The sequence below is a fragment of the Talpa occidentalis genome, unplaced genomic scaffold (assembly GCF_014898055.3).
Source record: "Talpa occidentalis isolate TD23 unplaced genomic scaffold, MPIMG_talOcc4v2.1 talOcc4.9, whole genome shotgun sequence".
NCBI lineage: Eukaryota > Metazoa > Chordata > Mammalia > Eulipotyphla > Talpidae > Talpa > Talpa occidentalis.
Window position 1 is genome coordinate 6,662,278 of NW_023605305.1, and position 17,738 is coordinate 6,680,015.

At 51.8% G+C, this 17,738-nt stretch overlaps 1 protein-coding gene across 1 annotated transcript; it reads left to right on the forward strand.

Moving 5' to 3' along the window:
- The first annotated feature begins 6,728 nt into the window (after positions 1-6,728).
- On the forward strand, positions 6,729-14,087 carry CFAP107 (cilia and flagella associated protein 107). Its single transcript, XM_037500080.2, has 4 exons — positions 6,729-7,075; positions 9,573-9,686; positions 12,713-12,890; positions 13,693-14,087. The coding sequence occupies exons 1-4, from the start codon at positions 6,962-6,964 to the stop codon at positions 13,872-13,874; spliced, it is 588 nt and encodes a 195-aa protein (XP_037355977.1). The 5' UTR covers positions 6,729-6,961; the 3' UTR covers positions 13,875-14,087.
- The last annotated feature ends 3,651 nt before the right edge of the window (positions 14,088-17,738 follow it).

Sequence of the window (17,738 nt, forward strand, 5' to 3'; positions counted from 1 at the left end):
CACCAGGAGTGTTTTCTCAGTGAATTCCCAGAGCTTCCCTGCAAATACCTGCCACATGTGTATACAAGGTGAGCACCATTTGATAAAGACAGTGAGTTGCATCCCTAATCACTTTCTCTGGCCAATAAGCAAGTGAGGACAAAGTCATAGCAAGGGCAAAATGGTAAAAAGGGCAAAAATCAGTCTCTGCCACTTTTCACCCCACTTTCCTTTCAGTGTGCTTCTCCGGATACTCCTCACTGGCCCCCCAATATCTCTTTGCCTTTATGACCCCAAATCAGGCCCACGCTGTTCTCTCCCCAAATCAGACCCCTTCTCCTGCCCACGCTGTTCTTTCCTCTCATCCTTGGGTGGGTGGTAGCTAATCCTAGTCAGGCTCTGCTGCAATGACAAACATCCCTAGGATCTCTGCGGCTTGTGACAGCAACGGCCTCTCACACATCACATCACACGGCCTCACGGGTCACTGCTCCATGTTTGCTCCTCCGGGTTCTAAGTCACGAAGGAACTGCTCTTTGAGACACCTCCTGTCTTGTGGTAGAGGGAATGGCACGTAGTGAATTGCATCCTGCCTTACTCCCCACGCTATCTGCTCATCACATCTGCTCAGTTTTCATCCACCAGAGCAAGTGAAATGGCCGGGCCTGACAGTCCGCCCCTGCAGGGGAAGGAGGTATTTCTGGACACAGTGCAGCTTACCACCCTCTCAATCACATTCCCACTGCCATCCGACCTTCAAAAATTAATGTTATGGGCCTCCCCTGGTGGTGCAGGCAGTTGAGTGCCACACTGTGAAGCTGTCCACAGCCTCTGCTGTGCAGGTTCCATCCCGGCCGGCTGGCGAGATGCCCACATGGTGCGACAGACCTCTCCTTTCTCGTCCGCTGCTCCCCTCAGCAGTGTATTTCAGTCAGTCTGCCTGTTCTGCTCCCCACTCTGTCTCTGGTGAATCCTCTCACCCTCCCGCACCTCTGGCCTGTACCCCGATTCTTGTATAAATACATAAATCCTTAAAAAATTAATGTTAAATTATATAAATAATTTGTAAAACATAGTCTTCTTTTTTTATTATTTTTTAAAGATTATTTTTTTTATTTATACAACAGCTGGGGTACAGGCCAGAGGTGCAGGAGGGTGAGAAGATTCACCAGAGACAGAGCGGGGAGTAGAACAGGCAGACGGACTGAAGACACTGCTGAGGGGAGCAACAGGCGAGACAGGAGAGGTCTGCTGCACCATGTGGGAATCTCCCTGGCTGGCCGGGATCGAACCCGTGCTGCTGCAGAAGCTGCAGACAGCTTCACAGCGCTGTGCTCAACCCACTGCGTCTAGGCCCCATGGTCTTCTTTTAAATAAAACTTCAAAATCCCAGAGATAAGGCTAACAACCCCTTCTCTCGATATTATTCCCTTTAATCTAGGTGGATCTTCTGTTACCTTTTTTTTTTTTTTGCACACACAAGCACACGTGTGTGTGAACTTTTGCAAGCACGTGTGTGTGTGAAATTCCCATCCTTTGACACCTGTTTCTGTGCCTTTACACACACAGATATGTACCCTCAGAGTATTGTTTTGTGGATGACTTTGCCATTTATTGTTACACAAAAGATATTCTCCTGTGCATGTTGCACCAAATGACTTTTCCCACTCAACACTATATCTCAGAGATCTAGCCTCAGAAACAATATAGATTTAGCTCACTCTTTTTAGTGACTGCATAGTATTCCACATAATGGTTATCTTACAGTTCTTACCTGTTTCCCGCTAGTGGACACGTTTGCTCTTTCCAGTTTTTCTTGGTGGCAAACAAATCTGAGGAACTCTCTGCATAGCCCCCTCCCTTCTGCAAATGTGATTCTCTGCAATGGATTCAAGAACTGTTGACTGGGCACACTGTAAATGTGGGTGGATACACCATTACCCTTTTAAAAGCAGATCTCAGCAGGGAGGGTTATAACCACCAATCCCCAAAGCAAAAAGAAAATCAATTAATTTGGCAGTTAGCAGATAGCTGTGCATTTCAAAAGGGAAGTCCCTTAATTCAAGTGAATTTTCACCAGCATCAGCCAAGGAGCTGGGGCGGTTTATGGTATTGCAGCCTCCTTATCTCCCTCTAACAGAGCAAAGGATGCCAGACTCAGCAAGCTGATGCCTTATTGGGTTAGGTTCAGGCCAGGACACCCCATCCCAGCATTCAGCTCATTGTTTCGCAAATTGTTGCACAAGGTGAAATCAGGTAAAATGGTGCCTGGGCTCAGTTTCAAAGCAACTCTCAAGCCTCTTCTCCTCTATGATATAGCAACTCCCTGCCTGTGTCATCATCATGACAGGATGATGGGACAGTTTTAATTTTAAGGTGAAGAGACACTTTTGCATTTTTTCCTGCCACCTTGCAGGAAAGGCCCTCGAGGAGGAGGGGCGGGGAGGGACACGGAGTCTGGAGCCGATCCGAAGCCCCATGTTCACTTAGCCTCCCTGTCCCTCAGCTTTCCTGCTGGAAATGGGGGTGACTGTACCGAGTGTAGGCAGTGCTCATCGCGTCTTATGCAGTACGAGAGAGCTGACCCTTGTCACAGCGTGCTGAATCAACATGAGTTGCCTCTGCACCTTCTCTTTATCAGCACAGCTACGGGGGTTCTCTAAAGACATCCGAGTGGCCAGTGAGCCCATGGAGCACTGGCTACATCATCAGGGAGACACACAGCAGAGCGAGCATGGTGCCCCCCACCCTGTTATGGTGACTGCTACCAGAACCAAAAAATACAAGTGTCGGCAAAGATGTGGAGAAGTAGGACCACTGGCATTGCTGGTGGCAATACAAAATAGCACAGCCTCTCTGGAAAACAGCTTGGTGATGCCAAACCCTCCTGGCTGCACATTCAAGAGATGAAAAGGGGTAGGTCAGACATAATGCCCAGCAGCAGGCAGAGCAGCTTTATTTGCAATAATCAAAAGGGAGAAGCCACAGGCAAATGGATGAACCAAGTGTGGTCTGCGTGCCCCGCAGAGGAGCACTACTCAGCCATGAAGAGGAGTGAGCGTCTGCCTCAGGCTACGGTGGGGATGAATCTTGAAAACACTGTGCTGAGGAAATAATCTAGACACAAAAAGACAAAGACTGTGTGATCCCACTTACTTGGGTGTCACTTCGCAGAGCGGCAGCACTGGGAGTGGCGCGGGGCAAGGGAAAGATTACAAAGTCCAAGCGGGTTGGAGCAATGAGCAGCCGAGGGGGTTTACACCAGAAGTAATAATTGCAGGCCCATCCAAAGGTATCTCGTGTTTATCTGACTCACTATCCACAGGTGGGGCAGGCATGGAGGGAGTGCGCATGCCTCTGGGTGGTTGTGGGGGACATAAGTCAGGGTGGAGTGACCAAAGGCTATTGCCTGGGGGCTTCATTCTTCCTGCTGGTCAAAGCATGTTATCTCTAATCTCCATTCTTACCTAACTTTCTGCTAATCCTTACAAATAAGGAGTTTCAGCTGATCCTGCCATAGTATCTGCCAGCTGTTTTCAGCAGATGCTGGTATGTACCTCACACCAGGGCTTTTGTCCTTGGTGAGAGGCCTCCTGGATGATTGCAGGTTTAGCTGACCAGCAAGAACTCTGGTCACCAAGATAATAGCCCCAAGAAAAAGGAGATTCAGGGATCCCACATTTGGGATAGCTAGAAAAGGCAAACTTATAAAGACAGAAAGTAGAATAGAGGTTACGAGGGCATGGGAGAGGATCGTGCGTTATTTTTTAATGGGTACAGAGGTCCTGTTTGGGATGATGAAAAGGTTCTGGAAGGTTGGACAGTATGGGGTAATAGCAGCAAACAGTACGATGGGAGGAATGTCAATTGGAACCTAGTTTGCTTTATCTTGCGTGCATCCCACGACCCAGCCATTGCACTCCTAGGTTTTCAGTATTTCAACTGGAATCCCTGGAGAGCGCCAAGAAACTACCACTCACCAAGTTTATCATCAGCCACAATGACTGCAAAGGCAATTAAAACACTTGTCTCTCTCCTAACTACATATTGTTGGGTTTCCTACTTTAGACAAAATAACATCACAACAGACCGACTGCAGAAGCCACTGTAAGCCCCCAGAAGTCATTTATGGGGTCTTATGTTAAAGAGATTCACAAAAACATGAACTCTGTACACTAAACATCTTGCTTGGAGAACAGTTAATTTTCGTAAACATTTAATTATGTTAATATGCAATGAGTTTGTTCTTATTTGAAATGAAAAACTATTACTATGTTAACATTTATACTATGTTAACATAGTAACATATTTCAAATTTCATATTAATTTTCATATTAATTAGTATTTTCATATACTAATTTAAATGTATATTTATGGTTAAACTGGGTTTCAGAACATAGTGAGCTTTCATACAATTCAATTATGTTAACATGCCATCTGTTTATTTTCAATAAATCAATAAACATTGCTATAGTCATAAACGTTAAATAATTTTAATTTCTCAATTTTGATTTTAATATGCTAAATATTGATATTAACCAATGGCATGCTGGTAACTACCACTCTTTAAAGGAAAATAACCGCCCTGACATGTAGTATCTGCCAGTTCTGTGATATAAATACTCCCACCTCGGGCCTCCCCTGGTGGTGCAGCGGTTGAGTGCTAGGCTGAGAGCTGCCCGCAGCCTCTGCAGCGCTGGTTCAATACCCAGCCGCCGGCGAGGGTCCCACATGGCACAACCAACCTTTCCTGCCGCGCCCACTGCTCTCCTCAGCAGTGTATTTCGTCAGTCTGCCTGCTCTGTTCCCCACTCTGGCTCTGGTGAATTTTCTCACTCTCCCGGGCTTCTGAATGTACCCAGTGCTTATATAAATAAATCTTTAAAAAAAAAATAAATACTCCCACTGTAACAGGGTGGTCCCCAGGAAAGGGGGAGGTTCCCTGCCCCACCCAAGGGAGGGTGGAGCTGAGCAAGAAGAGGAGAAGCAGAAGAGACTGAGGAAGGAAGCAGGATGGAGCCAGGAGACCTGGAGGAGGTGCATGGAGCCTAGAGACACGTAAAGAAACTGCGCTTGTCTTTTGGTCGTGGACTGGGTGACACAGATGTGGGTGAGACCCGTGGGGAGGTGACCATGGCAGCTTTTATCTTGATGTTGATTTTGCTCTTTTCCTTCCGGGCTTGTCCAGTTGTTTGTGACCCTTTTCTGTGGGTCCCCACTGAAAGATGCTTTAGACTTGTGGCAGGCTTTGGGGCCTTGCTCTGGGCCAATCCCATATGGATGGACTTTTACCCACGAGGGGACGGGTAACTTTGGGTGCTTCATTTAGAAACTAGACTCTTTACCTTACCTGTATTGTTTCCTAGTTTTATTAAAGTTCCTTCCCATTAAAGTCTTATATGTTTTGTGCTGATGCGGCGGATGGCAGAACCCATTTAGAATAGGCAGGTTTGCGGGGTTTGGGCTGACCCTCTCCCTGTCCTATAACACCACCTCGACTGATTTCAAGGTACAGATGGACTTTACAGAACTTGTGATGTTGGGGACAGGACCACAGTCAGTTCTCATTGGCTGAGGCAACTGACGTTCAGCACCACTTTCAAAAGCCCTTTGGGTCCTTAATAATTTGAGGACCACTGTCCTAGAGAGCTGGCTCTTTCTGGGCACAGGAGACATGGCCATGGACAAGAAATCCTAGCAACCCTGGCCCCAGGCGGCATGGGCAACCTCAGAAACATTTACTGTATTGAGGAGAAGAGATGTGACTCAAGTGAATGCTTCTGATAGGATGCGCTGATCCAAAGTTCACAGACAGCACAGCTAAGCAGTGTTTTGAATGCTCCCTTTGCTGTGGACATACACAGCAAACAAGGAACAACTGCTGCAGGAGTGGGGCTGGGGTGAGAGGGCCACGTTGGGCACCTCTGAGGTTTCTGATCTTGATCCTGCTGATTTTGTGGGTCTTTGCCCTCCATCATTCGATTATCTGCACATTTATTTTAAATGGACAATAAGCTTTCTCACATTTGCAAAATTTATTGAACCAGTCCTCTGTTCATGGATTTATCATTAGGGATTTATTATCCTGATCTTCCCCCTCCCCCCAAGGAGATAAGCAAGATAATAGCCTTTATCCCATGGGGCTGAGCCCCATGGATGGGGCCCCTGAGACATGGCAGCACCTGCTCAGTACCCAAGATGTAGCACATGCTCAATAAAATGACCATGGCGTGAAGAATGAAGAGGAGCCCAGTAGACCATACTGAATCAGCTCAGGCACAAAGTTAGGAAGCCCCTTGTGGAAGCCCCTTAGGTGCAGACAGGCTTGGAGTGGAGGCCAGGGTTCAGGCCCAGGTTGGAATGCATTTAAATCCCTGTTCTCTTATGTCTGACTTCAGGCAGCTGCTCTCCTTTGCCTCAGTGTCCTCATCTGTGCAATGGGGACACCACCAGGGCTCCCTAGTGCCGCTGTCAGGATAAGACAAGTGAATGCGTGTGAATGTCTCAGCGTGGGGCTGGCACATCACCTCTCATTAAGTGACAGTAGCAAGCAATGACCTCACTTGTAAACATGCAGCAAGGAAGACGGTTCTCAGGGTGATAACAGGGGAACCAGGCCCCTCCAACCCCTGGTTTTGTGGTGGTGGTAGTCGATTGGATTTGTTTTTGTGGAGTGAATTTTTCTCCTGAAGAATCAGCTGCTCCCTTAAGGACAGTGTTTATTGCCACGGAGAGCTCATCACCTTGGAGACAGTCAACAGCAGGGAACCCAAGATCCTATCTCCTCTCCCCACAGGCTGAAAGTGGACTCTTTGGCCTGTGTATCCTGTGAAGTTGGCAGGGTGTCATTTACTGTTCATTTAGTAGGGGATCCAGGAAGAAAAAGAAGGTACCCCAAACGCAGCAACTGCGTAACATCTATTCCCTACCCTTGATCCCTTAAACTGGGCTGAGTCAAAGAAACTTGGGGTACACCCTTACCATGCAGTTTTTGACTGCAGTAAGTCCACAGCCATTCTCTACTCCAAGCTGGAAGATTGAGGCCAAGTATTCCAGCAGAGTGCTCACGGGAAACTGGGAGGAAGAGAGGAGGAAGGTAAGGAAGGCAGGCAGAGGGCTTCGGGGGAGGATTGGCAGGAAGAGGTGGGAGGTCTCCGAATCAAAGGTCACCGATAACAACGCCTTAGGAAAGTGATGTTAGGCCTCTGGGCTCCACATCAGGGAATTACATTCCAGCGATCATCAAGGTCCCCTTAGTATCTTAAAAAAGCCACTGCAGGTGTGCCAGCCCCGTGTGCCTCCCAGTGTTATTTCGTCTGAGGAGGGTTTCTAGGTATCTGATGATCCCTGTCTCCAGTTTCTCTGCACCTTGATTTGAAGAACCTCTGCTCTCTCTGGCCTGATCCTTCTAGAATATGGTAACTGCTGAGCCAGGTTTGATAAACCCTGACTGGTGCCCAGGGTGGTGCTGCCACCCTTGGGTTCCTGCTCCATCCTCATGCCCCTGCCTGGGCATTTCAATTTTCACTTTCAAAACAGAGCAAATAGGCTCTTGGGATCCCCTGTGATTGAAATGCCACTGAGAAGCACTTTGCTTGAATCGACCTATTTAAAGGTGAATGTCTTGAGTCACTTCAATGCCTGCAGACACATCTAGATATCTTCATGCCTTCTTGGGAAATGTGCAAGAGGGTGAGATAGAATGGACATCTCTGTGTAATGTGGGGAAGTTCGAGTGACTTCTGAGAGCCATAAGGGCTGTGGCTCTTGGAAAGCATTTGCAGTCACCACCTCCCTGGCCAGCTGTGGCCTGGACTGTTGTTAGCGCTGATTGCTCTTGCCCTGGTTTGAGGAGCAGGTGTGTGTGTATGTGGGAGAAATTCCAAGGGCAGGAAGGACTGGCCAGGCAATCCCTGGGCCCCGTGGACAAGTCAGCTCACACCCAGAAGGGGTTGCATATGAGTGTGGGGTCATGGTGGTGTCAGAAAGATGGGAGACTGAAAATATACAAGACCCCATTTTCCCATGGAAATGCTGGAAAGCAACTATAGTCTCACTAAAAGAACTTCTTAGGTGGAAAATAGCCAACGATCTACAGCAACCAATCAAATGCCCAAGTTAGAAAAAGCCAATTTGGGGCCTCCCTGGTGGTGCAAGGGGTTAAGCACCGCACTATGAAGCAATCCGTAGCCTCTGCAGCACGAGTTCGATCCCACATGGTGAGGCAGACCTCTCCTGACTCACCTGCTGCTCCCCTCAGCAGTGTATTTCAGTGGCTCTACCTGCTCTGCTCCCCACTCTGTCTCTGTGAATCTTCTCAGCCCCCACACCTCTGGCCTGTACCCCAGCTCTTGTATGCATAAATAAATAAATCTTAAAAAAATATGCAAAAGAACTGTTGGAGGACCCACAGTCTCTGATTTCAAAATGAATTACAAAGCAACTGTAATTAAAATGGGATATTGGCATATAAAGTCAGACACATAAATCAATGGAATAGGAAAAAAAAATCTCAGAAGAGAAGCCTCACCTATCTGGTCAAATGATTTCCAACAAGGATGCCAAGATTCTTCAATGGAGAAACTACACCAGAATAAATGACAATGGGAAAACCGTAAATCCACATGCACAAGAGTGAAATTGTATCGTTACTTTATGTCACACACAAAATGCAATTCAAAATGGATCAAGACCTAGTTGGAAGACCTAATACCATAAAAATCTTAGCGGATAACATTGGAGAAAATATTCATGGCTTTGAATTTGGCAATTATTTGTGACCTCAAAAATAGAGGCAACAACAGAAAAAGTAGATAAATTAAATTCATCAAAATAAAAAACTTGTTTTCATCAAAGAACACCAAAAACAATAAAATGACAACCCACAGGATGGGAAAGGAAGTAAATCAATGATAGATGAATAGATAAGCAAAATGGGACATTACATGGTATGGAATATTACGCAACCCTGAAAAAGAAAGAAAATTCTGACAAATGCTACAATGCAGCTGGACCTTGTGGATACTACACTAAGTGAAACAGGCTAGTCACAAAGAGACCCCGTATGCTTCCACTGACATAGGAGACACCTAGAGGAGTCAAATTCATAGAGACAATGGGGCTGGGGGAGAGGGTTGGGAGTTTAATGGGCAGAGTTTCAGTTGAGATAATGAAAAAGCTCTGGAGATGGATGGTGTTGATAGTTAATGTGCTCGATGACATTTTGTTAAACATCATCCATAAAGCCTAATATGGGGGTTGGAAGGGTGAAGAACAGAGAAGAAAAAGAAAGGGAGGGGTGGGGAGCACCAGGGAGAGGACTGGAGCAGGCACAGGGGTGAAAACGGCTGGGTGACCCCAACAATGGCCTTTCTTTGGCCAGCCCAGCAGTGCCGGGGTCCTGACCCCACTCCTGTCCAAATGCTGAAGGGAGAGGGCACAATTAAGCCTGCATCATGTGGGGTGCCCTGGGGTTCATATGTGCTCTTTCTCTGCCATCCTCTGATGGCGGTGAGGGGCTGCAACACAAGTTTGAGATGGTGGGGGTTGGGGGTGTCACAGGGGTTCTCCTGAACATTTGTTTGTTTTTCCAGTTCACCAAAGCCACTGACAAGACACCCCAGTCCGTTTACAGAGCAGAGTATGTCCCCTTCCCAGGCCACAGGCCGGACCAGATTTCCAGGTGGTATGGGAAGAAGAAAGTTGAGGTAAGAGACAGCAGGTCCCCACTTGGATCCAGATTCCCAGCCCCCAGTGCACAGGTCTCATACCCAAAGCTGGGGAGACACCACCCGCCAGCTTCTTCTAGGTCTAGATCCTTCTTGGGAGCACAGGGAGACTCTCCCTCATACCCTCCCCAGCCCGGGAGCCCCCAATAGCATCGCCCTTATTAGCAGCTGAAGGGTAAGGGAAACAGAGAAAAAGATAGATATTGAATCAAGGTGACTAGTTAGGACCCCACAGGAAACCCCACAAGCAAGTAGTGTGAGTTAGAACCACGCTGTGGATGGCTTGTGCCCCAGCCTCCTGTTGGTCCCTACGAAGAGACAGGGCCATTCATCACTGCCCCCGCCCCATGGGTGCCTGGTTGTGTTCCAGCCTACAGGGTGGGGAGCAGGACACTGTGACCTCTCAGCACACTCCACACCCAAGCGGGGTGCAGGTCTCTGTTAACTTAGGTGAGAGTGTCCAGAGGCTCCCTGGACGCAGATCGTGTTCTTCCAGGAGCAGGAGGGGGGCCTCCTACCAGGCTGTGCTGCCCACCAGGTGCACCCGGGGAGAGCAGGCACCTGCCCCCCCCCCACCAGGGGCACCACCGTGCTCCATCCTGCTCTGGAACACACCCCAAGTTGCTTATTTTGCCAGCCCGCTGCTCATGGAGGTGATTTCTATCCCCTTACCTCACCCCACCTCCCAACCCCTGCCCAAACTCTGGGTGAGCAGGGAGGCATGAAAGGAGGGGCAACATCTCTGGAATGGGAACATTCCAGAAGCGACGGCTCAGCCAGAGTCCTAATTTTCAGATATAAGGTGCCTGGGGGTGGCAAGCATCATATTTGAAGCTGTTGATAAGGGTCTGAGCAGGTGGCCGCTCTGTCATCAAATAAGAATGTCCCTTGTCATCATCCGCCATGGACTGTCTTGTGCATTTAGAAATCCTAGTCAGGATAAAAAGCGCCTAATTTTAGTTCTATGTTGACATCTTCAGACCACACTGGCCCCCCTGGGCCACACTGGCCTCCCTGGGCCATGCTGGGCTCCTGGGCCACACTGGCATCCTTGCACCTGGCTGAAACCCTCAGGCCATGCTGATGGTCTGAGACTGGCCACCTTCAGCATTAGTGTGCACTAAGGACACAAATGCACTTAAGAAGGTGAAAATTAGAACCAACCTCTGAAGTTCCAGATCCCCAGCCCCCAGCGCACAGGAGACACACAGCCTAGTAGTCAAGACACGCCAGGTGTCCTTTCTTCAAGACCTTTGGGCCCATCACAAACCCTAACTAAGGAGTAACACACATACATACAGTCGGATAGAAATTAACAGCCCTTCCCCGAGACACACACACACACAATTGGATATTCACCCCTGGGGATGTTCAAAATGCCAGGCTGGGGCCCTGGAACCACTTGAGTGCCACTCCCCCTTCTGGGGCAGCTCTCTACCAGCTCCCACCCCTGCTAAATCCTCTCCTTCGGCAACCAGGCCTCTGCTCCCCTAACGGACCTGGATAGATGGGCCATCACCCCCAGGACCCTTCCCAGGCGCCCTTCCCCAAGGCTGGTGTGTTCTGAGTTTTGAGTGTTCTGTGATGCTCTGCCATGTCAGGGCCTTGCTGTTCCTGCAGAGACATCCCTCCCGAGGCTGCCGTGTTCCTAGAGAGGACACACCTCACCTGACACCAGGCCTTTCAGAGGCAAACCAGGGGCCCAGGCCCCCAGCTGCCCCCTTCATCTAGCTCACACGCTAGTCCAGCTTCCCCCTCTGCTAAGTCATCCCGGCCCCGAGACCCACACCAGAGACACCGAGAGCCCAGAGCCCGTGGAAACTGTTCAAACTCCATGATCCCAGACTTCTAACCCGGTCCCTCCTGGGAAGTCACCTTGAAGGCTCTGGGCCAGGCTCTCTGCCCTCCTCCTGGCCCCTGACCAGCCCCAGGGGCGGCCCTGCAGGAGGTCACACGCCCCCACCTTCTCGGGAACTAAGTAACAGACTCTTCCTGCAGAGGCTGTTGTCTCTGCCTGTCACCTGCCATATTTGATTAGATCAAACCCTGGGCACTGATCCAGGCAGCGGGGCTGTGCCCTAACCCGAGGAACAGCAGGGTGCCCCTCCTTCCCGCTGCAGGGCCTCCGCCCGCTCCCTCTGTGGCCAGGAACCCCTCCAGCTTGCTTTCCCGGGCATTGAAGTATACTCTGGACACCTGGCGAGGGAGATCTTGGGAACCCCTGCTTAATGTCTGTGTCCACTCCTTTGTCTCCCTCGGGCATTGTGGTCTGACTTATTTATGGCACCAGCACTTGAAATATTGGGTGCAGCCTGCGTTTCCAGACCAGGGCAGACACAGACCTCCCTGTCTGCTCCAGACAAGAGGATGGGCATGGAAATCGACATCGTCCCCCTGTAAATCAGCCCAGCCCCCGGGATTCTCATGCAGGGCCAAGAGGATTTCTTAGGAAAAGCACTGATTCAGGCAAAGCTCCAGAGTAAGGAGACACGACTTTCTTCTCCCTGTAAATAACTCCCCACCAAAGAAATCCCTCCCCGCGTCTCCAGCTGAGGGAGCTGTAAATCCTTTGCAGAATACAATTTATGGGGTTTCTCTGGCTCTTCCCACAGTCACTGAAATACAAGATGCCGCGCCAGGCTCGGTAGGCGACGGCTGTACTTGCCATGGAAATGGGCACTTGGGTGGACGAGACACAGGACGAGTCAGGGGGTGTGATTTCAGACCAGGGGGTGTGATTTTCCTATTCAGCTGGGTGGGCTGTCACATCAGCCCCCATACCTCATCCTGGGGGTGAACTGACTTGGCACGGGTGAGGGGGGCCTTCGTACCAGCAACTGGGTGCAGCTGAGCCAGACATGAGACTGAAGCTGAGCTGCACTGGGTGAGACAGACATGCATGTCTCCATTGGGGGGTCCTGGGGGGGTCCCTCTCCGTCTACCCCCCCATAGCAGTCTGGCTCCACCCAGGCCAGCTGTAATGCCCGCTGTGTCTGTCCATCCAGGGGCTCCCGTACAAACACCTGATCACACACCACCAGGAGCCTTCGCACCGCTACCTGGTCAGCAGCTATGACGACCACTTCAACCGGCACAACTATAACCCGGGGGTGCCCTCGCGCCGCACCTGGAGCGGACAGAAGCTGCTGTGGCTCCCGGAGAAAACTGACTTCCCCCTTCTCGGTGCTTGAGTGGGGCTGGGAGGGGCCCCCACCACGGGGGTATGGGTAGGCGGGGATGTGCCCGGCCCTTGCAGAAGGACCCACAGGTGACCCTGGTCCAGGCAGCACCCACCCCTCCCTTTGCCCCAGAACCATGTGGCCAGTGCAAGGAAGCCCTCCCCTGCACCCCTGCGGCACGCTCACCTGGGGCACAGCTGGGAGAGCAATACCACAGCACCTGCCTTGGCGCCCCGCCCTGCTGTAGCTCTGGGGACACAGCAGGGACGAACATGAACTTTTGGCCGCGGCGCGAACATTCCAGTGGGGAGGCAGATAAGACACCACTGATGAGCAAGATTACTTAGAATCGAGTAAAGAAGGCAGGTCTGTGCTGGGATAGGTACTTGGAATTAGAACATCTCACTTTGGGGTGAAAGGATGAGGGATGGTCTTTCTTGAGGCAGTTGAGCTAGAAGGAGGGGGCCAGGCAGGGTCTGCAGGGGACAGCACCCCCAGATGGGAGAGCGGGTGAAAGAGGAAGACCACGCAGGGCCCACAGGCCACAGCAAGCGTGCGTTCCTGCTGCAACAAGACGCGAAGGGATTTGTGGGCCAGTGTGTCCTCCAGCTGACCTGCCCTGGGGGCCCCCATCCTTTGCTTGTCTCTGCAGCCCTGGACGCAAAGGGTCAGAAGTGACAGGGTGAGTCCCCTGGCCCTCTGCATAACCTTAGCAGGGCAACCAAGGCCCCGAGCCAGCCTCCTGGGGAAAGCTTAGGCCCCTCGAATGAGGGTCCTTCTTACCCCGACCCTGGCTTCTCTTGCAGGCCCCCCTACAAACTACGGCTTCTATGAGCAACTGAAGCAGCGATGGCTGGCCCCCCCGCATGGCCTGAGGGAGAGCATTTACACCTCCTCCTACCCCAGACCCCCCCTGAGTGCCATGTCTCAGCGGGAGCACGCCATCCCGGTCCCTCCCCGTCGGCTGAGCCCCATCCCACACTTCTGAGGATGCCCCCCAACCCCCCGGCATGCAGGCAGAGCCAACCGGACCCCCCAGCACTGTCTGGCCAGCCGGAGAGCCCTAGAGTGTTTCATCCGGTCCTTCCGAGGGGCCCCTGAGTCAGGGTCTGTGTTTTGGGGTCCCTGCCCCTTCTCTAACCCCTCAGGCTCCTTTCTGGTCCATCCCACCATTAAAGCTTTCGGCACCACGAGTGTCATGTGTGCAGAAGACAGAATGTCACAGAGAATGGAAGGCACTTGGGTGCCACTTCCTCCTTCCACACAGGGGCGACTGAGGCCCAGCGAGAGGATGCGGCTTCCTCAGCCTCACATCTGGGTACACAACCTCCGCGAGGGTCGGATTCAGCCAAGAAGCGGATCTGACTCTGAGATCCACACGGAAAACTCCGGGGACCTCCCCATGGGGTTGCTTCTGCGGGACCCCAGGTGGGGGGCAGCCGAGCCCTGTGCCCTAGGCACCCAGGCAAAGGAGGGAGGACACCCGCGTCTCCCCTCCATCCCTGCAATCCCAAATCGTTTTAGTGATTGGGAACAGGGGACTTGGGGTGAGCAGTTTTGGAGCGAGGGGGAACCCCCGACAGAAGAACTCGGGTGCTGTCCTGGCCCAGGACCAGATTCCCCGGGCTTGTGCTGTCCCCTGACGTGGAGCCAGTGGGGTGAGGACACCCCTGCGGTGCCTGCTCTGCCGGGATTTGAGAGCGAGAGCCCCGGCCTCCACCTCGCCGGTCTCCCTCGCTTGGCAGACACGGAGGGTGGCAGCTGCACGGGCCGTGGGCTTGTCGGCCTCCGGAGTCTCCCTCTCGCGCTCCCCTCGGAGTCTCTGCCCACCGTGTCCACCAAGGTGGACCCAGCCATGCTGAGAATGGAACCCTGCGTCCCCCTTCTCCCCTCCGGACTCCGAGGAGAGCAGCCCCCTGAGTCCTGCTCAGGTCAGAGGAGCCCTGTGCTTGCGCCGCCTCTAGAAACAGAGCACTCACCGGGCCAGGTGTTTGCAGTTCCGCTGTCCACCCATGCACCTGCCACAGAAACAGATGAGCACAAATAAACAACAGGTGTTTTCTACTTTGCAAAATAATAACAGTAACAATAATGGATACAACAATTCCTCCAAGGATCTTCTCCCGACATTTTGGGCACCTGCGCTCACATTCTAGCAACTAAAGAAGAAAGCAAAGGGCAGGAACCCCTTGAGTCAGTGTTTCCTGGGGGCCTGGCTGCTTGGAAGGGGGTGGTCCTGACCCTCACCAGCCCAGCTGGGCGCCTCCAGGGTGGGGTTTTAATGTCTCTGCTCTCACACCTGAGCAGCATCCCCAGGAGGGAATGTTAAGGTAGGACCCTCCTGAGGGTCTGGTCTCAGGTGCTGCTGAGGCTGTTGGTGTGGGGAGCCCGCCCTGGGGACCCCCGGGGTGGGCAGAGCTACTCCACTCTTATTTTATTTGTGCAACTTCTTTGGAAAAAGATTCTGTAGTGAAAAATAGCCGTGTACCCATCTAGGCCTGATGCAGTCCGAGGCTTCCTCCGGCATCTGTTACAAAGCATTCAAATGAGCATTTCCAGTTACCCCTTACAGGCTGTGTGACCTTGAAGGAGCTGCTGTCCTTCTCTGAATCATCTCTTCTTGTCTCAAATGAGTATAATGGTAACCCCGAATTCAGATAAAAATACTGAGCCCAGAGTTTGGGACAGAGGAAATCTCTAGTACATGGCAGGGCCTACTGTTTGACAGGTGTGATCGAGGACAACAGGTATGATGGAGCCACAATCTCAAGGACGACCCAGACCTCGGGCGGAGTCCACTCACATGCAGGCACTCCCTCCTCCAAGACAGGGTGCTTTGGCTGTGGAAGCTGCTGCAGAAAAACTCTAGGCGCCAAGTTGGGTGCAGGCCCGGGCTTGGCCCACGGCCGGTTAAGCCTGCCCCCTGGTGGCCAACTTGATGCTAATTTACAGGTGGGTAGAGTCTCAGGTTCAGTCCGGCTCTGTGATGGGCACTAATTCTAAGGGGCACATGTAGAAATAATTCAAAACCAGATCCCCCTCCCTGACCTCACTCAGCTATTTTCTGATAATTCTTGGAAAACATCTGGGGGCTGGTGACGAACTTGGGTGCACGGTTGCTGAGAGTTTGTACATGAATCGAAGGCAAATCCCTGGAGGCTGGGAAAGGCCTGTGGGTCTCCTGTCCAGGTCCCAATTCTGGCCAGACATGGGCTTGCTGGACATTATCACTTCACACCCCTGGGCCTTGATTTCTTCATCTGAGAGAAGAGACACCCCTGATGATCTCTGCAGAGACTGGGGTGGTGCACAGCTTCCCTGGTGGCTGGGGGCTCTACTTGTCTGGAAGGCTCCATGAGCAGAGAGGCCGGGAGGCTGGAGAGGGTCCCAGGGATGTGATGGCCCTGGAGAGCAGGGTTGGGAGAAGACCAGGGAGTGTTCCTGAGACAGAGCACAGTGTAACCGAGAGCCAGCGGGGTTGTGTCTGCACATCTGGAAGGGCAGGAAGCTGGTCTCGAGGCCCTCCCCTCCGACCAGCCTCCGGTCTGCAGGCGAGGCATCTGGGCCTGAGCTGGGCCACTCCCAAGGTCTAGCCTGGGCCTTGGACTCGAGTCTCCTCCTTGCCCAGGAATGTCTGGTCCACTTGCAGAGACCTGGTGTGAGGGTCAAAATCCCACCAGGCTGTTCAGTGACCCTAACAGGACTGGGGTGGAGTAAGGGCGGTCACAGGCCTGAGGATTCTGCAGAATCCCAGCCACCCCCTTGCCCACCTCCTCCAGGTCTGAAGAACTGCGTCTGGGCAACAAGGGCTGGGCCAGCTCTGAGTTCGTGATTCATGTTAACTCTTATGGCAAAGATGACCAGCTGGTAGAAGCCACTGAGGGGCACTGCTCACCAGGTCCTGGAATTGTATTTCTTCAGAGGGTACAGATTCATTGATCTACACCTGCGTAGGGGCAGGAGGACACAGGGCAGGTTTTCTATGATCTGAGCAGACGGGGTAAAGGAGGAGAGAGTCCTGGAGCCCTCAGTGGCTTTTCAGGCTTTTATTGGGATTTACCAGGCACACGGCAGGCAGGGGTGCTGGGGGGCCGGGAGGCTAGCAGGCCTCCCAGCCCCCAGCAAGTCTTCACTCTACCTGGGCTCTCTGGCATTCTCTAGTGGCCTTGTTTTCTGCTGCTGTTGCGCTGCTCTGCTGCTCTGCTTCTGCTGGCGTCTCCTTGATGCCGCCCTTATAAGCACAGTTTTAGCCCAGGTGAATCCCATCTACCTATGCCCACACCCTACTCCAGGTGCCCGCCATCAGGCATGCATTCAGGACCGCAGGGATCCATCATCCATCCTAATGGCTGGAGGGCAGAAAAGCCTGATGCTTTTTCACTTACCCTACAACATGCATTGTGGAAGGATTACCCGGATTAAGTTAAGTAACATCCCCAGCACCTCCCATAGTTAAGTTTGCATGTGCATGGTGAGAGTTCCCAAGATCTACTTTAAGCAACAGGAAAGATACAGAACCACCTTATCAGCCGGAGTCAAGCTGTGCGTGAGCATCTTTCAGAGAATTCTGCACATCCCCGTCCACGGCCGTATGAATCATCAGTCAAACTATCAAGCACAAGAAATGTCCTTAACGGGTGGATGGATTGACAAATAAAGCTCATTGCAGTGAATTTGGGGATCTAATTGCCATGCCTCTGGCTCATGGGCCCCACAGCATCCCACCCAGCCAGGGGAAGGATGCTCCAAGGAGTGGGAATTTTTTTTAATGGTATTACTTTTTATCAATGTAACATTGGTTTACAACACGGTATATGATTTGAGGGTACAGGTTCACACGGCTTCAGATGTG